The 22,464-nt window shown below is 52.6% G+C and overlaps 1 protein-coding gene across 2 annotated transcripts in view; it reads left to right on the top strand.

Moving 5' to 3' along the window:
• Window positions 1-835: 835 nt before the first annotated feature.
• Window positions 836-22,464, top strand: part of LOC116954108 (transcription factor MafB) — a 73,013-nt gene continuing 51,384 nt past the window's right edge. The window contains exons 1-2 of one of the 2 annotated variants that reach the window (XM_032974552.2): window positions 836-1,195; window positions 1,591-9,110. In XM_032974552.2, coding sequence (XP_032830443.2) covers window positions 1,753-2,997 — 1,245 coding nt within the window. In that variant the 5' untranslated portion in view covers window positions 836-1,195; window positions 1,591-1,752 and the 3' untranslated portion in view covers window positions 2,998-9,110. Of the gene's footprint in view, window positions 9,111-22,464 lie in introns of those variants that run through there. The other variant, XR_012929605.1, reaches the window with a different exon arrangement.

The raw sequence follows: 22,464 nt of genomic DNA, 5'->3' as shown, positions 1-22,464 counted from the left end.
AATCCCCGTGTACTCATCATGTACGAGCATTTTAGACCGCAAGGGAATTCCTGTACTAAGTCACGCGCGTACAACAAACAGCCTTAACATGCGAAATACTGAAGCATAAACCACCACGAAAATGCACACTTGGAAACACACTCATTTAATACGATAAATACATATCCAAGTACATATAAAACATTTTTTTTTTATCTATGTATGTACATTTGTTGAACATTTAGAAACTATAATTCAACGTTAATAGACATTCTTACCGGACGGCGATGATGTTTACATTTGCATGAATGCATTAAAAAGAAATAAATAGCCACGTAACAATACAGAGCCGTTTGCATATCACACACACGTATATACTCTACGGATTACGGGCCATTGCATTGCATTCCTTGAACGCAGCGTGTAAAAGCGCTGGCTGACCGACCAACCTTCCGTCCGACTGACTCGCCGAACGTCCAAACCGCTCACCGACTGCACCGCTGTCTGACCAGTCGACTGGCCGATTGACGCTCGCGATTGACCGACGAGCCAAAGGTTTAAACGATTCACTCTCCAGCCGGCTATCTCGGCTGGGCTGCTTCGCTATGCCTCTGCCTTCAGCCTCCAAACGGACGAAGCCAACCCGCCGAAACTAACGAAGAGCCCTCCACTGAAGTTGAGTCACGCTAGGCTCGGGCACGGCTCCGCCGACTAAGATCGCTGACTGCAAAAACCGACTGGCCGTGTGGCCTTGGTATGTTAGCCCGGCTGTTAGCCGGCTGGCTGGTCCGGGCGTTCGACGAGAAAGGGCACAGAGTGAGAGAGACGTCGATTCACAGCCACCCTCTCGTCGTGACGTCAGCACGGATATAAAAGGGCTTTGCAGGGGAGAGCCGCTCCTCACTGCTTCACTCGCAAGCACTATTGTTGTCGGCTACCCTTCACTCTCTCTCTCTCCCCCTCTGTGTGTGTGTGTGCACAACAAGACACATCACCCCAGCAGCAGCAACAACATAATAACAATAGATGCTTTCGTGTTTTTTTTTAAATCAAGCACAATCTTACGAGCTTCGCATTAGCGACGAGAAAGCGTGCGAGGAAAGTTGGTGCAAGTCTCTCAAAGTAAACGTAGGGTTTGTTTTTATTTTAAACAATTTTTGTTACTTTTTTTCGAGCCACATTTAAAGGAGGGACATTTGTGGAAGCATGTAAAAAAGTACGTATACTTTTTCTCACGCTATTTTATATCAACGTTGGTGATGGTGGTTGCAATAATGCTAATGATGGGCGCAATTTTAAATTAAACGTGGAATGTACAGTTTTTTAAGAGTGTTAATTTAGATAAACCCGTTCATATACCCCGTATTGCTGAGACTCCTTTACTAAAAAAAAAAAGTTCTAAACAGTCTTAGAAGGGACATTCCTGGCGGAGTCATACAATAACATCAGCAGCAGCAGCAGTACCACCAGGACTCAAAACAACAACAACACTTAGAACCTCTAACTAAACTTCGATCGCCGTATCTCCTTGAATTGAGACACCTTAGGATTTGTAAATTCAACAACAACGAAAACAAAGCCATTGTTTACTTTTTGTCTCACCTTGGGCAGTTTCCATCGAACAAGGGGCGAAAGATTCCGCCGCTGCACCAGCGTTGGCCATCGCCCGTAAACACCGCGTGCTGGCACCACCATCCGTGACCGGTCACGTGACCCAAACCTTGACTCACGCGGGGCACGGCCACGATGGAGGGCTGAGCGCAGCGGGGAGCGATGGCAGCGGAGATGACCCTGAGCTGTTCAAGTTCTCCGAGCGGCCCTCTCGCCATGCAGTACGTGAACGACTTTGACCTCTTGAAATTCGAAGTCAAGAAGGAGCCAATGGCGAACGTCGCCGACCTATCGGGACCAGACTCCCCGCCCCGGAATGGAGGGGGCTGCGGCGGTGGTGCTGGCGGTGGTGCTGGCGGTGGTGGCGGCGGTGGTGGTGGAAGTGGCTGCATTCGCCTTGGCTCAATCTCCTCGACGCCTTGCAGCTCCGTGCCCTCGTCACCCAGTCTCAGCCCGTCGACGGGCCTCAGATCGCATCAGTTGGAGGAGCTCTATTGGATGGGACCTGGCTATGGACAGCAGCAGCAGCAGCATCAACAACATCAGCAACCACCACAGCAGCAGCAGCAGCATCAGCATCTCAACGCGGACCCTCTGAGCCTCACGCCGGAGGATGCTGTCGAGGCGCTCATCAACAGTGGTCACCACGGGACACCTCTACAGGGATTCGATTACAGGGGCCTGCCTCCGAACCATCAGCAGCAGCAACAACATCAGCAGCAGCAGCAGCAACATCACAGCGACCATCAGCAGGCCCCCTATCTCCACGGCCCCGAACTGGCTGAAGGACATCACCACCAGCAACAACAGCATCACCACCACCATCACCCGCAACAGCAGCCGCAGCCGCAGCAGCAACAACAGCAGCACTTGCAAGGTGCCCTTCCTCTAACTGCCCACCACCACCACCATCACAGCAACCACCACCACCACAGCAGCAGCAGCAGCAGCAACCACCACCACCACCACCTGCGTGTCGACGACCGTTTCTCGGACGACCAGCTGGTCTCCATGTCCGTGCGAGAGCTGAACCGCCAGCTCAGAGGCTTCAGCAAGGAGGAGGTCCTCCGACTCAAGCAGAAGCGCCGGACCCTCAAGAACCGCGGCTACGCTCAGTCGTGCCGCCACAAGCGCGTGCAGCAGCGCCACCTGCTGGAGAACGAGAAGACCGACCTGCAGCGCCAGGTGGACGCGCTGCGCATGGAGCTGGCTCGACTCGCCCGGGAGAGGGACGCGTACAAGGCGAGGTGCGAGCGCCTGTCAGCTGCGGTCACCTCCGCAGCAGCTCCGGCCGCCGCTGCTGCTCAGTATCAAGGAGACGAGAGGACGGGGAAAGCTTCCGACGCTTCCTCCGCTGCTGCTGCTGCTGCTGTACCAGCGCCCTCGCCTTCAGGATACTACGCGTGAGAGACAGAGACAGAGAGAGAGAGAGACACAGGGAGAGACAAAGGGGGACGAGAGAGACTCACCCACACACCCCGGTAGGGTAGGGTAAGATGTGACTGCCTGCCCACCTGCCTGCCCACCTGCCTGGCTGCTCACTTCACACCCGATGCTTCCTGGGTGGCCACTGTGTGGTTACTTCACCTGTCCGCACACACCCACCAACCTGCTTGCTCGCCTGCCCCGTGCTACTAACTGCCTACCTGCATGCTCACCTCTATATCCGCATGTCTATCCGTCTACCTGCCTGCTTACCTGTTGTTTTTATCTTTAGCTACCTACCCTGCCGTATTACATCCGCACCTGTATAGCCACCGGTTTATTCGCCTATTTCTCGACCTACCTACCTCTCCTGCTGTGCGGCTACCTGTCTGCCGACCTACCTGCCAGCTTAAATTCTTCCCTAGCTGTATTACTCCCTGCACGCTCGCCTACTTTGCCCATCCACTTAACCGCTCTCCATCCCTTCTCACTCGTCCACCCACATGCCTGGCGTTCCTAACTCGCTCACCTGCTTGCTTGCCTACTTACCTGCTCACCCATCCACACATCTGCCTGTCCACATAGCTACCACCCTACCTCTCTGTCTGCCTGCCTGCCTGTTTGTCGTGTCCACAACTGTGCTACCTACGCCCGATGCCCGGGCATTGTATCCGTGAACCACGTGTGTCTTGGTCTTTTCATAACAGAGCAGCGTGCGCGCACCATCGTGTTAGAAATTGCTGGGGTTTTTTTTTAATACCTTTTTTTTATGAACTTGTCACGTGCGTTTGTGTGTATTTTATTTTATTGTTTAATGCTTAAGAAATGCAATGTTTACCAAACTGCCAGATTAGTTGGTGACGGATAACAACAAAAAAAGTGTACATACGATTCTTCAACCAGCGCACCCTATTCATGTCTTCTTGCCATATTAATATATATATTTTTTAAATTAATACCACGATTATCGGAGTGCAGCAGTAATACGTACAGTACCGTTGTGCATTGCTGAGCTCTGCCCGACCAGCTCGTTACACGTTCGGCACGTTCATGAATTCGTGAGCAGGGCGCGGGATCGTGCTGCGTGTGAATTGCAGTCGCGTGTCTACACGAAATGTTGAAACTTTTTTTTTTAGCTTTTAGCACCGTACGTAGCCAACCGCGCACCACCAACTAACATTGTGGCCAAATTATTTTAGGCAACAGTAGCAGCACAATAAGATGGCCATATAATATATATATACATATTACTCGTTTCACTCCCGTTAGAGATCATCAGGACTGTACAGCTCAGCCATCAGTGTCTACTGTAATCATTATGATCATCAGAGTCACCACGATCATTAATCCAACGTTTGTCAATCGCTACCACCACTAATTCATGATTATCACCATCAGCTCAGGCTCTCCACTGCTGGATGAAAGTCCTCCCCAAGGCTGCGTGGCAATATAATAATAATAACCACTGTCTGGTACACAACTTAAGTTTCATCATCAGCAGCAGTGGCCAGCCATGATCAATCCACTGCTGGATGAAGGTATGTCCATAGCCGTCCCCATCCCTCGCGATCTTGCCAAGGGAGAGTTTAGCGTGTGGCGGTGCCGGCAGTGGTGGTAGTTGCGAGTGTCATAACGGTGCAACTGGAATCGCGTGTGTGGGCTTGCAGACAAACGTCTCTGTCTGGCGGGTTAATTATCGTATCACACACACAGAGAGAGAGACTGTGTGGTGAGAGAGAGAATTGGTGCATCAGCCTACAGAGTGTGCGCGGTGACTTGGTGCATAAACAACTCTCTTGTTAAACAGCACGAGCGGGAAAGAAACGTATGACAGGCGGCGGTTTACAAAGCACATGTCCTCGAGTAAATTACACGATCTCGCAGGAGTAGCACGCGTATTATACAAGCACGTTGGCGAGATGTTAACTACCTCGCCTGGTATGCAGGAGGTCTTGGGTTCGATCCCGACCCTGACGATGCCTGCTGTGTATTTGGAGTTTGCGGTGTCTCTGTCTCTCTCTCCCCGTGGTCGCGTGGATTTTTCTCCGGGTCCTCCGCTTTTTACCTCCCCATTTAGAATCGCGTTCAGAGTATTTGGCTGCTGCTATACATTTCCACACGATGATAAGCCCCTTTGTTGAGCTATCATTTGTGGCCAGGTCGCTTCTGGATAATAATAATAATAGCTATATAGCTTAGCGGGCCTGACCTGGTAAAATTAAAAATAAAAATAGTTTAATTTATAGTTTAAGGCTGGCGCACAGCATAACACACACACGGCTAACTGCAAAGCTTCACACGGTGAATGAGTGTTGTATAACTATGCCATTCACAGCTGATGTTTTATTAGGCTAGATAGCCGCGCGAGTAGATCGTTGCGTCGTAAACCCTCCTCCACCCGACACAGCCAATTAACTCAGTTATCACAACTCTGGCTGTCGCCTGATGAGGCTGGTTGTAATTACCGGCGAATCGTCGTACCCGAATTGTAAATGTCGTGGGTTCACTCTCCAACACGCCGGTGTGATGATCTTACTAATTGGCCGTGTCGAGTGGCGGCGGGTTAAACGACACATTTATATTTACATATTTACGCGATCTAAGCCAAAAACAAAACTGTGTTGAGTTAACAATTTGGGTATCCGACTTTTTTTTTCGCTGACAGTTCCAGCGAACATCATCGGGCATCAACCGGCTGATGATGCTGGGACACATTTTGTTAACGAGATCCGACCGCCCCCTCCGTCCGCCTCCCCCACCCCCCCCCCCCCCCGTCTCAAGAAAACCAATTATCTTAATATTAGCCGCGAAAGCGCCACGTTTTAAACTGTGCCACTTGAGTTTAAAAGTTTAAAATCGGTCGATATTCAATCTCCAATAACCGGCGAATCATTTTGTCAACCACCGTCGTTTGGATGAATGCCTCCACTCACGCTGTGCGTCGATCGTGCTGGGGTTGAATGACCATACTTCACCACGCTGTTCACTGTGGGTTTGCGGGAGGGTTAGGTGAGGGGGATTCCGGGGCAAGACTGGTTTCAGATAATCGCTCGCCACTGATGTTATCCGTGGTGGCAGGGGGAATCGAACTTAGATCACGGAGTCCGTAGCACCGTGTGCTAACCGCGGCACCACCGCTCCACTCGATTCAACTTGTGGATATAAATACAGAATCTGCCAGTACTTAGTTTTGTTTTACTTTATTGCGATAAAAACACATCCCGTGCATTCTACACTCGGTAAAATCGCGCTAAAAGCCCCATCTAGCGAACGCGCCACACGCACATACATACACGTGATGTAGATTCTACACCTTTGACAAACCTGTGCAGATATTTAAAATAATTGTTGTAATCACTCATAGGCCGCTCATTATATAGTCCCTGCACCTACATGCTGGTCATGTAAGGTGGGGATGGTGGTGGAGTTAGTGTTTTTAATCAGCTACTGACGCGCGTGTGTGTCTCTGTGTGTTTCGCGTGTGTGTGTGTAAACATTGTTTTTTATATGAATTACCACTTTTCACAAAACAATATTTCGTCTGCGCTTACACTCGCAGCAAAATAAAAAAGTATATTAATTAGCGTATCCGTCACCGTATTCTCCGGATCGTTAGACGTTCCGGAGAGTAAGAAGACCTACCCCAAACATGTGCCCGGTGTTAACAAAGTTACACCAAAATCTGGCCTCACACACGCACAGCTACCGGATTGTAAGACGCACCCTCTCCGTCCCCACTAAATTTACTCTGAAATAGAGGAAGTGTGTCTTATAATCCGGATAATTCCGTAATGCAGAGGCGGCAAGCGTCGTTATCATATTGCACGATTGCAATAGTGTAGCATCATCCCGGTGGCATTCACGCAATATGCTACACCTTGCCAATGACTCTGTACATTTGAAATCCAGTTCGTTGTTGTTGTTGTTTTATTGTTCTCCCCCCTCCACTTTAATCAAAGCAAATTCTGCTGGGAGAAATGAGTTGAAGAGACAAGGTCGCGAGCCACTTGATTTAAAGTTGTTTCAGAAATTATAACCCCACTTTTACCCAGATATTTGTTTAATTGCAATATACAATGATGGGTCCTGACATCATGAACCACTGGCTTTGGGTGTAATGTTAAGAATGTATTTTTGGTATAGGTGTGGTTGTTATTTTTGTTAAGCATTGCCGAGGATTTTTTCTTGACGCAGCCCAATTTAAGATTTGGCCCAATCATAGCGAAGTGCAATAATTAAGTGTCTCTCAAATCCTGATGCACTATAACCTTGATTATCATTAACTTTAAGATATGATTATCAGGCGTAATGTGTGCATGGCGCTCCGTTGCTTCCTTACCACGGTGACTTTTTACAAGCTGTGAATTCTTTTTGGAGGATTTGGGGGCTCATATTTAGGTGGAAAATTATGAGCGACGGTCAAAAAAAATAATTTACAAATCTCCAAATGCCTCCTTTGTTAATGTAAGACGTCAACTCTTGCTGGTAGCCTTGAGACAGTGTGAGGTGGAAATTCCACATTTCCAATTCCATATTGCCAATTCCAGATTCCCACATGTCTGTATGACAACCAACGTTGACTTGCCAACAAAGTGATACTTATTTTTATCAACACAGGAGGAGTGGATTATGGGTTGATTTCGCCTGTGACCAGGATTGGAATATATTACTTTACTTTTGTGATATGAAATTTGATGCAAACCACATCATCAATATCATCTTGCCAACATTACATTAAACCCAAGTTAAATAATAACGACCGTGAAAAAGCAGACTGATGTTAATTTGTGGAATAATTGTCACATTAGACGCAAGTTTGACATTCCCCTCCCTCTCTCTAAATGTGTGTAATTACAATGCAATTTATAAGATAGCACCGCACAAATACAAACAATATAAAAATATATCGAAATCATAACACAGTAATGCATGGCTAAAGATCCTTTCCTACATTTCTAAATTCCACTCACTTGTCCCAAGAAGATGAGAGTGTCAAAATATGTGTTTGTAAATATTGTACGTTGCACTAAAACAGTCGATAATATTTGGTTTGTTTTACACTGTCGTCGTTTTTATATTAACGACCGCACAGGGGTATTCAGAAGCGGGCGTCATTGTAAAACAAGAATGCAAGTTGTACGATGTGTCCACGGGCAGATCGATTACACGACGAGACCTCGGGAATCAGAGGTCCCAATACCCGATTTTCGCGATGGCGAGATGTGAACTACCTCGCCTGGTATACAGGAGGCCGTGGGTTCGATCCAGACCCTGACGATGCCTGTGTATTTGTAGTTTGCGTGTCTCTCTCCCCGCGGTCGCGTGGATCTATCTCCGGGTCCTTCGGTTTTCCGAATCAACGTGCGTTTCTAGAGTATTTGGCTGCTATACATTTCCACTTGACAAGCCACTGCATGAAGCTATCATTTGTGGCCAGGTCGCTTCTGACTAAAGAGCTACATAGCTCAGCGGGGCCTTAACCTGGTAGAATGAACAAAAATAGTTTGTTTGAAATCTGCTTGCGATGGCAGAGTTCAGGAAGTCTTCCGCCGTTCATGCGAATTGTAACAAAGCCAGCGAAAGCCATCGCGCGTAAACTGGACGCTGCGTGTGTGTTATATCGAGTCGATTTATCCACCACCAATCGATATTTGTACGAAATCATGTTGCCCCCCCCCACTCCCGAGCGTGCGCTTTTGTTACGTTGGAATGTTTACGGGCCCGACGACTATGATGATAATGATGTTGATTATTTTTGTTTATTTAATTTTTATATTTTTTTACTGTTTGTGCTGCTTTGGTCATCATTAAAATTGAAAGGGAAAACAAACGAAAAATATAGCGAGTGTTTTTTTTTTGGGGGGGGGTTATTTGCTTGATGTTTGCGTGTGTGTTTTTTTTCATTTGCATTGAGTTTCCGTGTAATTTCAACGATTTCTCTCACCTACATTCTCCCACAATCACACGTGCGCGTGTGTTCACGTGCGCGTGTGTTCACGATCGGGTGTGTTCACGATCGGGTGTGACTGTGAAGCATTCCTGGGCCATCGCCGAGAGGTTGACTTGTTCCAAAAAAGTGTTGTTCTAACGTTCTGACCTGAAAAAGAGCTTCATAGCTCATCGGATATCACCAGTATAAAGACAGGTTCCGATTCTGCCAATGAGTATCCTGGTGTACGTCGGTGTGTACACTCAGTGGTCCTGGCCACAACACTCCATCGTGCGCCGTGCCTGCTAACAGCACTTCCACGAAAAGTCTGTGACGGCTATGAAAGGGATCTTCGTCTTCACTCTGTGTCTTGTCTGCGTGCGTGTCACGGCACGTGTCGTCTATCCATCGCGTATACTTTACCCCCCTTCGTATTTTTTTATTTACAAACAACACCAAACGCGTGATTTGGAGCGGCATGCAAATCTTGTGGGTGGCGACCGAAGCTGTTCAGTCTTCGGCGTGCGTGGCGTGTTGAGGGCTTCTCGGCACCCTCCTCCTGCGACGGCTGACGTCTCACTCTCGCACGCACGCGCGTACGGACGTTGCGTGTAAATTAACGACGTGCATCGCGAACAAACAAAAGCCTTCTGCAAGTTCAACCCAAAGCCGACAACTCCGGTGGATGAGCGTGGCAGTTAGCGCGCCACGCCGTGAATGTTCGCGTGTCTGTGTACGTACGAGCGTCGGACTTCTGTCGCGTCGTACGTAGCCGACCGTGCACATCGGAGGTGCGGGCAAAGGGACACAGCGGCTCTGATACTGCCGGGCCGGCGACGGCTAACGCCGCTGACGAGCGATGTCTAGAGCAGCTTTGACGAACGCCACCACGTGCACACACTGCCCTCTCGTTGACCAGCCTGCACTGACCACTGCGTGGCGAGGTGCGGTCAAACAAACCCACCGTGACCCCCCCCCCCACATGGCACGCCGAGGCCTACGCGCAGCGGTGAACTCACAAAGGGCTGTGCGCATTGTCGTTACGCTTACGCTCATATACACGGGGGGGGGGGGGGGATATGTAGCGTGCGCGTGTTGGAGGGGCGATGACGCGGTGGTTCGCTGCGCTACGAACCCGACAGCCCGAGTTTGATTCCCCCCTCCTGGCCGCCAATACCTGCGACGATTGTCTGAGCTGGTCTTGGGCCTGTACCCCCCCCCCCCCCCCCCATTCTCCGTGTTCTTGGTGGGGAGCAATGGTGTAGCGGTTAGCGCTACGCTGCGCTATGAACCCGGAGACACGGGTTCGATTCTCGCTCACGGCCAACACCGGTGACGATTATCTGAACCGGTCCCGGGCCTCCCCTAGGTCTACTCAGCCTCAAATGAGTACCCGGTGCGGTGTGTAAACATCGCCACTGGGGAGACAAAGGCCGTCGGCCGTGGGTGCTGGCCACCCACCCCCTCGTGTACCGTTCCGGCCTTCATAGGTGCTCGCTAACAGCACTTGCCACCTACAGTCTGTTAAGGCTACACGGGAGATCTTTGTCTTTGTGTTCCCGGGCTGTTTCCCGGCTACAACAAACAAAGGGGTTACAATTCTATGGGCCAAAACAAATAAAATAGCGCCCGCTAACTTGTGATAAGCCGTGCTGCGCGTGCGTTCACCCTGCATAGTCACACTTGGCCCCCACAGCGCAGAGCAACTGAAATAATGACATTCAGCCGTTTGCCAATCCACTGCTGGATGAAAGCCTCCTTACACATGTATCGGTTACGGTGATTTATTTGTTGTTGTTGGGCCATACTTCACCACGCGGGTCAGCATGGGTTTGGTGAAAGAAGGTTTGGGGGGGGGGCGGGGGGGGGATGGCAGGACCAGTTCAGATATCGCTCGCCACTGATGTTAGCCGTGGCCGGGAATGAAGTCGCAGGGTACGTCTCGCCGTGCGTTAACCACTGCGCCACCAGCCCTTTACGATCACGAGCGACCTACGTGGTCCCAACGTGGTTCCTGTCAAGGGAGACGAATGACCGTCACAATCCACGTGTGAATAATGCCGTGTCTGTGTTGATCTGTGATAGCTTAGATGAGATGGTGACATTCTAATTGTAATAATAAGTGGGTTGGGATCGCGCCAATTATCATCAAATCACCATCGTCATCATGAACATTCACGCCTGCATTAAGCACACGGTATTTGGGTTGTCAATGGAAAACGCCCGGTGGTATTTGTTTGTTGCCGGCAACGTAGTTTCCCCCACCGCTTTAAATGCCAGTGACACAGCGTGCGTGCGTGCGTGCATGAGTGTGTGCGCGCGTGGGGAGCGGTGGCACGGCGGTTAGCGCGCCGCCGCTACGAGCCCGGCGAGCCGAGTTCGGTTGCCGCTCGCGAACGGCATTGGTGGCGAATATGCGAACTGTTTTTTTTTAGGACCACCTCTAGGTTGACTCGGCCTTAAATGTGTGCACTGCACCGGGTGCAGTGCGTAGAACATCAGCGCTGTGGGGATACAAAGGAGGCCCAGGCATGGTGCTGGCCGGTTGTGTGGCGCTGGCCACACAAACGCTTCTAGCCCTGCGTCGGCCTTTATACGTCGTTCTCCGACAGCACTTGCCCCGCTAGTCGTGTTAAGGCTACACGGGGGACCTTTGCCTCTGTTAGCTGTTTCCCGGCCCACCGCACAGCCACAGCGGCATGGAAAGAACCGGAGCGTGTGCACGGGAGCCATTAAATAATTAAATCACTTAATCCAGAAGTGCTTTGCATGTGTGTACATATGTGAGTGTGTGTGTATTATTAAGTAGCTGTAAGCTTAGGATGCTGTCAGATCCCTTGATTGTCATCATCGTCGTCGTCACGGTCAGCCACGAGCCATCCGCCACCGGATGGAGGGCCTTCCGCGGGCCCGGTCACGGCGCTGACGGCATCGCCCCACGCCTGCGGTGGACTTCCCCTCGGGACGCGTTTCCCCTCCTGTTGGCTGCCCACTCTGTCGTTAGCCTCTCTCTCTCTCTCATAATCATCACGGTGGCTAGGAGATGTTAACTACCTCGCCTGGTATACAGGAGGTCGTGGCTTCGATCCCAACCCCTGACGCCTGCTGCTGCTGTATATTTGGAGTGTGCGTGTCTCTCTCTCTCTCTCATAATCATCACGGTGGCTAGGAGATGTTAACTACCTCGCCTGATATACAGGAGGTCGTGGCTTCGATCCCGACCCCTGATGTCTGCTGCTGTTGTATATTTGGAGTGTGCGTGTCTCTCTCTCATAATCATCACGGTGGCTAGGAGATGTTAACTACCTCGCCTGATGCACAGGAGGTCGTGGCTTCGATCCCGACCCCTGACGCCTGCTGCTGCTGTATATTTGGAGTGTGCGTGTCTCTCTCCCCGTGGCCGCGTGGATTTTTCTCCAGGCCCTCTCGTTTTTCCCACCCCCCTCCACATTGAGAATCAGTGTCACGCACTTGAGAGTAATTTGTCTGCTATGAATTTCCAGCCGACGCTAAGCCACTCCGTTGAGCTGCCATTTGTGTCGTAGCTAGATAGCTTCCGAAAAACAGCTGCATAGCTCAGTGGGCCTTCACCTCGGTAAAATACAAAATAGTTTAGTTCGTTTAAAGTGTATCGCCCCCTCTCGCAGACGTGCCCCGCTCCAGCCCACGTCCTTCCGTTCCAATCAACAGGACATCGTCTCTAGCGCCCCAAAGCTCTCGCTCCCCCCTCACACAGAATATTTATTCACACTGGAGGAATCCGATGAGCTGTAAAGCTCCCGTTTAGTCGCTTTCACAGACCTCCAGTGGCAGGTCACCTCCACACGCCTCTCCTTGCATGCATCAGCTTTCGTTCCACTTTCTCTGTCAGCGCCCGTGTTTTTACCCGATCCGCACGCCCGTGTGCTCAGCCTCGCGGAGGCCTCTTCTGCCAGCGGTGGCGCGAGCGAAGGCGCTTGCAGGGCTGCCCCTTTACCGCTCCTCGCCGTCTCTCCACGTGACGGCGGGTGGACGAGGAAATAAATTGCGCACGCGATTGCATGTATGTCCCTCGTGTTGCGCGCGTACGCGCGTGCGTACGCGCGTACGCACAGCACTGCAACACACACCACTCTTTCTACGTAGGTTTCCGTGTTCGCGGCGTCGTGGGAAGCCTGCGCGTGCTTGCGCTTGCAGCGTTTGGCGCACGCGTGCATCAATGTTCTCGGATGCGGCCGCGCGGCATGACAATCCACGCAACTCTAGCGACGATTGCATCGCGATCGCGCCGGTCGTATTGCGCCGCCGTTTGCAGTGGACGTGCCCACGGGCGTTTAAGCCTCGACCACGAAGAACAGCCGTCGTCATCGTCCTAGCCACATACCCGGGCACTCATTTTGAGGCCTGGGCCACATTCGGGGGCAACTCGAGGCGCGCCTCAACTCAGCCGATCGCCGGTAGGGAAAGCGCAAATCGTGACCGCCGACTGAACTCAGGTCTCTGTGGCCGATTAAAAAATATATAAAAAAGGTAACTCGAGCGAAACTTTCCCTTGTGCTCGTCATCTCAATACGTGTACACTAATAAGTGCACGTTAATCAGTGTACATTAATCAGTGTACAATCAGGGGAATATCCACTCGAGTTGTTGCGTGCAGCGCCGCCCAGGAAAGGTTAACGTCGCGTGACAACCACCAGAAGCCGTCGCCCACGCACGCACCACGCCGAGCGAACCAACCGACCCACCAAAACAACCACGCACACAACCACGCAACCCACCAGCCCACCCAACCAACCCACGCACCCAACCAGCCAACTCACCCACTTATCCACCCAACCACCTAATCAACCACGCAACCCACCAACCCAACCACGCACACAACCACGCAAGCCACCAGCCCACCCAACCAACCCACGCACCCAACCAACCAACTCACCCACTTATCCACCCAACCACCTAATCAACCACGCAACCCACCTACCCACGCACACAACCACGCAACCCACCAGCCCACCCAACCAACCAACCACCCACCCATCCACCCAACCAACCCACCCAACGCGACCAACGCTAACCGCGAGCGCCCAACTGCGAGTTCCACGTTCAAAGCCGCCCACCACCCCTGGTTCTGGTGCCCCAAATGCCGGCAGCCGTTTGCCACTTCCTGTTCAAGGTAAGGTCACTCGGTCCGTGGGGGAACTCGGCCCCCTCCTCCCCCGCCACCACTCCCCGCAAAGGGTCAAGAGTCCTCATCGCAGGACTTGGCCGGCTCTCTCTCTCGCTCACTCAGCCCACCGCGCGATGGAAATTCCCACGAACCCGCCTTGACACCACCCCCCCCCACCCCCCCCAGCCTCGCACTACGTCGAACCTCTCTCGCACCGTACGTGTAGCCAGCCGCGCAAATCGGAGGTGCTGGGGGAAGGACAGCAGAACGAACGCAAAAAAGTGGTGATACAGAAATGAGTTTTCAATCTAGCGGATGATTTGAAAGTGCACAGCGTTCCAGTGGCTTCCTCATATCGGGAGGAAGAGGCCGCAGAAGCGCCTCTGAATGCGCGCGATGCGGTGACCGTCTTTGTTCGATGGCTCGCCAGAAGCCGCCGCCCGCCAGGATGACCTTGACCCCGGCACAGCCTCGACCCTGACGCAGCGGCGTAGCTCGCCGAGCATGCAGGCATCACAAATGCACGCCTTTCATGTGCGAGCGGACGCGGTTGTCTTTAAGAAGACATTTTGGCAAAATTCGCCTTCTTTCTTGTTTGGTTTGTTTACGCGGCTTTAAAGCCACGCGTAACCGGTCACTTGTAACACTTTGCCCCCCGCTGTTTTGTCTGCTGGACGAGCCGTAACTTTGATTCGTAAAATAAACTAAACACATTTTTTTCTTCATATAAACGAGCTGGAGAGCTCAATGGGCTTGACCCGGCACTTCTGACACGGACACCCACGGGCGGAGGGGCCTGGTCGACGAGTTACGAAGATGGGGGGGGGGGGCACGGGGGGGGGAGGGAGTTGAACAGGGGGTATGGGGGCGGTGGGGGGCACTGGTACGTTACCCGTGGCGAAAATCGGTATTGCCAAACCGCGGCGTGCAGCGCGGTGAAGTATGGTTGTTATTGCTGTGCTGTTGTTATTGTTGTTGTTAATGTTTCGTACTGTCAAGTGGTGATGGGGGAGGTGCTCGTTTCCTCTACGCAGTCCTGATCGTTGACCGCCGGGTCCACTGGGTTTGCTACCCAATTGAGACTGAGTCAACCTAGGGGAGACCCAAAGCAACGTCAGAAACAAATTACAAAATGACCCCCCCCCTCATTCCTCAAACGATCGTGCGGCATTCGATCGTCTCCATTGATGGCCCTGAGCAAGCAACGGAAATTCCACATTTCTATAGCATGGGTGAGTTTATCCCACAATGTGGAATTCACTCTGTGGCAGCTGGCGAGATGACAGGGGTTCAGTTAAAACCCCCGGCCGGGATGTGAACTTGCAACTTCCCCGACGGCAGGTCGAATGCGCTAACCGCGGCGCCACCCAGCTGAGCCTAATTCGATCGAGCACACGAACCGCGTGCTTGATCGTTTAGTACGCACCTCCAGTTGGCACGGTTTGGCTACGTAGGGTGCGAAAGAAGTTCAGCGTACGTGCTACACACGTGAGCCGGCCAGAGGCGTTGGAGGGCGCTGAGGACATCACGAAGAAGAGGAGGAGGCTGAGATGGTTGGGACACGTGGTGTGCAGGGTGGATTTGCTGCTCAAAGGAGCCACACTGAGGCATTAGTGCCCATCTCTATAGCGTTTACAGCCCCAAAAAACAGTGGTGGAAATTCCACATTACTATGGCGGAGACAAGACCCTCCCCGTAGGACAACCACTGTTGACTTCCCCCACAATGTGCTTACTATTTTTATCTACACCCCTGTGGGGATGATGGAGGCTGGGCCAACACCCCTCCACACCTACCCAACCTGGATTTGAACTCGTGACCCTTCCCACAGCGAGCCGCTCCCTCTACCGCTGAGCCGTCTGGACAGCTTCTCCATAGCGTCGGTGAGCTCCCAAACAGAAACCTCACCGGGCACTCATTCGAGGCTGAGCCAACCTAGGGGCGGCTCAAGCCAGGTTCACGCGAGCATACCACGCGCAGAATCAGAATCCTGATTTATGACTGCAGGAGGAGGAATCCCATGAGCTATTAAGCTCTTTTCTTTCACGGATGTCTGTTTGCAACAGCAAATAGTACAACAACAAAACGACAGGAGAGTACAAAATGGAGAAAAATGGTGAGCAAGTGAGCAAATATTAATAAATATAATAATAGAAGTCCGATTTATAAAGCTTGGGGGTGGCAGCAAGAACAACAGGAACAACACAGTCCCAGACCACACCAAGTAGTGCCTCTCAATACATCGGCGCACACACACACACACGTCCATCGGCAACGGTGTTGCGTGTAAAATCACGGGCCAGGGGTTGAACCCATGCCTCCGGTGCAGGAGATCAGCGGAGCGTGCGCGGCCGCCGTAACGATTCTCTCTCGCCCCCTCGCTCGCTCGCACAAATCACGGCTTCCTTTCCGATGTCGCTGATGCCGCTCGCTGCCGTGCGGCATCTGCATCGAGGATGCGGGACTTCTCGGCCAATGCATCCCACCACCAGCTGTAACTGGAGGGGTGGATGGTTGAATGGGGGGGGGGGGGGGTGGTGGATAGACTGGAAATGGATGGATGTTGTGAATGGACTGGGGGGTAGTTGGGAGTGTGTTGTATGACAAATGCGCCCGTGTCCTCTTGAACCCCAAATCTACGCGCGCGCTCGCACAGAGACAAATATTCCTCTCGTGTAGCCTTCACAGACTGTAGGGGCAAGTGCCGTTAGCGAGTAGCACCTATGAAGGCCGGCACGGCACACGAGGGGGTGCGTGGCCAGCAACCACGCCCGACCGCCTTTGTCTCCCCAGTGGCGATGTTTACACACCACACCAGGTACTAATTTGAGGCTGAGTCGACCTAGGGGAGGACCCAGGAACCGGTGTTGGCCGTGAGCGGGAATCGAACCCGGCTCGCCAGGTTTGCAGCGCTAACCGCTACACTACCGCTCCCCCCACACACACACACAAACGAACACACACACGCACGTATAACGCACACACACGTACACACACACACGTATAACGCACACACACGTACACACACACACGTACGCACACGTACACACACACACACGTGCACACACACGCGGCTCTCAGGAAATTGAGTGGGCATTGGGCTCCCGGGCACGGGCTATGAAACCCGATCACCTGCACTATTAATGCACTCTGCCTTATTGACAGTTATAAGTAGATAAGCTTTCTTGACGTCTCCCCCCCCCCACCCCCCGTATGTGTACAGTGCTGTGGATGTGTGTGTGTGTGCGTTTGTATTGGGGAGACAAAGGCGGTCGACAGTCGGCACCCACCCCCCAGCCCCTCGTGTGCCGGCATTCGCAGGTGCTACTCGTTAACTGCACTTGCCCACGACGGGCGGTGTAGGCTACACGGGGGATTTTTGTCTTTGTAGTGGTTTGTGGGGAGTGGTGGTGTCGCGGTTAGCGCTACGCTGCGCTACGAACCCGGCGGATCCAGAGTTCGATTCCCGCTCACGGCCAACACCAGCGACGATTATCTGAACCGGTCCTGGGCCTCCTCTAGGTGGACTCAGCCTCAAGTGAGTACCTGGTGGCGGTGTGTAAAAATATCGCCGCTGGGGAGACAAAGGCGGCCGATGGTCTCCACCCAGCCATTCGCAGGCGCTACTCGTTAACTGCACTTGCCCCCGCCAGCCCGTGTTAGGCTCCACGGGGGATCTTTGTCTTTGGTGTGTGCGTGCGTTGCGCGAGTGTGTGTAGTGGTTTTGTGGGGAGCGGTGGTGCAGCGGTTAGCGCTATGCGCCACAAACCCGGCGACCCGACATCAATTCCGGCGCACGGCCAACAACAGTGTGGATTATTTGAACCGTTCCTGGGCCACTCCTAGGTCGGCTCAACCTAAAAACGAGTACCCGGTGCGGTAGTGTAAACATCGCCACTGGGGTAGGCGGCCGGGCGTGGTTGCTGGCCACCCACCCCCTCGTGTGCCGTGCCGCCCTTCATTAGGTGCTGCTCGCTAACAGCACTTGCCCCTACAGCCTGTTAAGGCTACACGGGGGATCTTTGTAGTGGTTTGCAGGGTGAAGAGGTGGCATTGGGGTTAGCGCACTGCGCTGTGAGTCCGGCCCGTCCCGAGTTCAATTCCTGGCCATGGTTAACATTTTGTGGCGAACATCTGAACGAGTCTCGGGCCTCCTCTAGGTAAACGTCGACTTAAAAACGACTAGCTGCTGCGGTGCGCTAGCGTCTGCGCTGGGAAGACAAAGGTGGCAGGGCGTGGGCGCAGGCAACACCACCGCCACGTCCATGGTTGCGGCCGCGATAGGCGCTCTCGCCACAACGGTCTGCGAGCAGGCTGAAATTAGGGGATCTTCGGTTTCGCGGTTTGTGTTGGTACGGTTTTTGTACATTTGTTTTACATTATTTGCGGTTCAATTCCCGTCGGTGACGTCCGACAGAGGGGAAATGCTATCCGCGCAATGCTGGCGCGGGCATCTCGCAGGGTCGGCTCAGCCTTAAATGAGGCACCTTTCATCAACGTGACCATCAAGGGAAAACAGAGGCGGATTTTGTGCGTGCCTGTGTGTGTCTGTGCGTGGCACCTGGGTCTGCCCCGTGACCTCCTGCCAGCGGGCGTTCGACACTTCACGTGGCCTCGAGGTGCACGTAGCCTGGCACAAGCGTCGTGGTGACGTCACCGCCACTTCGTGGCGAATTGCGGTTGTTGTTGTTGCTGTGTGTAGCAGTGTAGCGGTTAGCGCTACGCTGCGCTACGAACCCGGCGGCCCGGGTTCGATTCCCGCTCACGGCCAACACCGGTGACGATTATCTGAACCGGTCCTGGGCCTCCATCTAGGTCGACTCAGCCTCAAATGAGTACCTGCTGCGGTGTGTAAACATCGCCACTGGGGAGACAAAGGCGGCCGGGCGTGGTGCTGGCCACCCACCCCCTCGTGTATTGTTGCGGCCTTCATAGGTGCTCGCTAACAGAACTTGCCCCTACAGTCTATTAAGGCTATACGGGGGATCTGTGTCTTGTGTATTGCTGGTCAGCGAGCGAGTAAGTGAGTAACATTAACAAACGCACAACTCTCATAGCCGAGGTCATCACGAGCGACTATAACAACCCCTTCATATGCCGTGGGAACTCCAATTACTGGTGCCCGCTCACGACGACGCTCCCTCCAAAGCGATCGTTATCGTTTGCAAGCTGGACACTGGATTGAGAATGTTCCACAGTCAGTTCCATTGCTAAGTGTAAGAAAAGCAATGAATTGATAACGAAAACGTTACTTGTTTATGATGACGAAAACGTGACTCAGGGGGAAAGTGAAGTTGTGGGCACATGGGTTTGAGTTTGATTCTCGGTCGTGACCCAACTGCCTCCCACACACTCCACCAACCCACACACTCCACCAACCCACACACTCCACCAACCCACACACTCCACCAACCCACACACTCCACCAACCCACACACTCCACCAACCCACACACTCCACCAACCCACACACTCCACCAACCCACACACTCCACCAACCCACGCACTCCACCAACCCACACACTCCACCAACCCACACACTCCACCAACCCACACACTCCACCAACCCACACACTCCACCAACCCACACACTCCACCAACCCACACACTCCACCAACCCACGCACTCCACCAACCCACACACTCCACCAACCCACACACTCCACCAACCCACACACTCCACCAACCCACACACTCCACCAACCCACACACTCCACCAACCCACACACTCCACCAACCCACACACTCCACCAACCCACACACTCCACCAACACACGCACTACACCAACCCACACACTCCACCGATCCACACACTACAACAACCCACACACTCCACCAACCCACACACTCCACCAACCCACACACTCCACCAACCCACACACTCCACCAACCCACACACTCCACCAACCCAAGCACTCCACCAACCCACACACTCCACCAACCCACACACTCCACCAACCCACACATTCCACCAACCCACACACTCCACCAACCCACACACTCCACCAACCCACACACTCCACCAACCCACGCACTCCACCAACCCACACACTACACCAACCCATGCACTCCACCAACCCACACACTCCACCAACCCACACACTCCACCAACCCATGCACTCCACCAACCCACACACTACACCAACCCACACACTCCACCAACCCACACACTCCACCAACCCACACACTCCACCAACCCACACACTCCACCAACCCATACACTCCACCAACCAACGCACTCCAACAACCCACACACTCCACCAACCCACACACTCCACCAACCCACACACTCCACCAACCCACGCACTCCACCAACCCACGCACTCCACCAACCCACACACTCCACCAACCCACACACTCCACCAACCCACGAATTCCACCAACCCACACACTCCACCAACCCACACACTCCACCAACCCACACACTCCACCAACCCACACACTCCACCAACCCACACACTCCACCAACCCACGCACTACACCAACCCATGCACTACACCTGCAAGGCGCCACGATCTTAACGTCCGCGCAAAAGTCGCCGTTTTAGTCGATCCTCGCGGAAAACGGAGAGAGGGAAAGCGGCACGGGACTCAAAAGTGGCGGGATTGTTGTCCAAACCATTGCGGTTGCGTGTCTCTTAGCAACAACTAACTAAACGTCTTGGTGGTGCACAGACGCCCACACACAGTGCCCTGTGACCCTGGGTGGTGCTGGTGGTGGTGCTGGTAGTGGTGCTGGTGGTGGGGGTGGTGGTGCTGGTCGTGCTGGTATTGCTTGTAGTGGTAGTGGTGGTAGTGCTGGTGGTAGTGGTGCTGGTGGTGGAGGTAGTGGTGGTATTGCTTGTAGTGGTAGTGGTGGTAGTGCTGGTGGTAGTGGTGCTGGTGGTGGAGGTAGCGGTGGTATTGCTTGTAGTGGTAGTGGTGGTAGTGCTGGTGGTAGTGGTGCTGGTGCTGGTGGTAGTGGTGCTGGTGGTGGTGGTAGTGGTGCTGGTGGTGGAGGTTGTGGTGGTCGTGCTGGTAATTCTTGAAGTGGTAGTCGTGGTAGTGCTGGTGGCAGTGGTGCTGGTGGTGGTGGCAGTGGTGGCAGTGCTGGTGGTAGTGGTGGTGTTGTGGTGAGGGAGAGCGTGAGTCTGGCGGTTGTGCAAGCGCTCCACCACCATCGTATTGCCGGGCCACACCACAAATCTTCCCCACCCCCTCCCAATACTTCACCGCCCTCGCGTGTACGCCCGCCGTTGCCTGTTGGGCAACAGCGCCTTGGGTTTGCAAATAATCCTCGGGAGGAATTGGCCAATCGGCCGATAGCCCAGCAGCCTCTTTCACCGCACTGCAACACGATTCACGGGCAGGGGGTGGGGTGGTTGGGGGTGCCTCGATCGACGGCGACCGGGAGAGACACACCATGGGTCCATCGCTCTCCCGCTGAGGTCGAAGGTTGTCCGTCCATCCGTTACCGTTCGGCGTCAACGGGAAGGCATGAGCACTCTCGCAGACGATTATCCGAAAGCATGAAATGTAGATTTTTTTTATTTAAAGCTTTCGTGACAGCAGGGATTCATATTCCTGGTTCTTTCGGTAAAGTCACGTAGAAGGGAAACAATAAAGTAATAAAAATATAAAACAATACAATTCTCACGACGTTTCGACTGCAACACAAGCAATCATCATCAGGTGTGAAAACCACAGCAAGAAAATTTGAAAAAAGTGGCGTTTTTTTTTACGTTAGCACCACGGAGAGCGATTTGGCAGTTATTCAGATGGACGAGTCCATCTATGTTCGGAGACTGAAAATAATGGATGATTTCTTGTGTTGCAGTCGAAACGTCGTGATAATTGTATTGTTTTATATTTTTATTATTTTATTGTTTCCCTTCCCACGTGACTTTACCGAAAGAACCAAGAACATGAAATGTAGCGCGAGGTTTTCTTGCTCGTAGGGACTCAACCCCCCCCCCTCCCCCGTTTCAAATCCGGACAAATTTAATCGAAGCGGTAGCCCACATCTTGGCAGACACAAACCAGCGCTTTAAAATAACCATCTGCTAATATTTCGATTTAAAGCTTTCGTGACTGCAAGGATTAATCTTCTTTGGTTCTTTCGGTAAAGTCGCGTAGAATGAGAATAAAATAATAAATTGATAAAACACAAGCGGCCTTCATCACGCCTGATGAAGGCCGCTTGTGTTGTGGCCGAAACGTCGTGCGAATTTTATTGTGTTATTTTATTTTATCAACTTATTCTTTTATTCTCATTCTACGTGACTTTACCGAAAGAACCAAAGAAGATATCTGCTAATAGTGAAGCACGTTTAATATGCTTCGTCCCGACATCTCGGATTAGCACGGTTGGCTACGTACGGCGCGAAAGAATTTCAAC

This window comes from Petromyzon marinus, chromosome 54 (assembly GCF_048934315.1).
Source record: "Petromyzon marinus isolate PM22_M1 ecotype Great Lakes invasive population chromosome 54, UKy_Petmar_22M1.pri1.0, whole genome shotgun sequence".
Taxonomy (NCBI): domain Eukaryota; kingdom Metazoa; phylum Chordata; class Hyperoartia; order Petromyzontiformes; family Petromyzontidae; genus Petromyzon; species Petromyzon marinus.
This window is presented reverse-complemented; position numbering and strand designations above follow the sequence as displayed.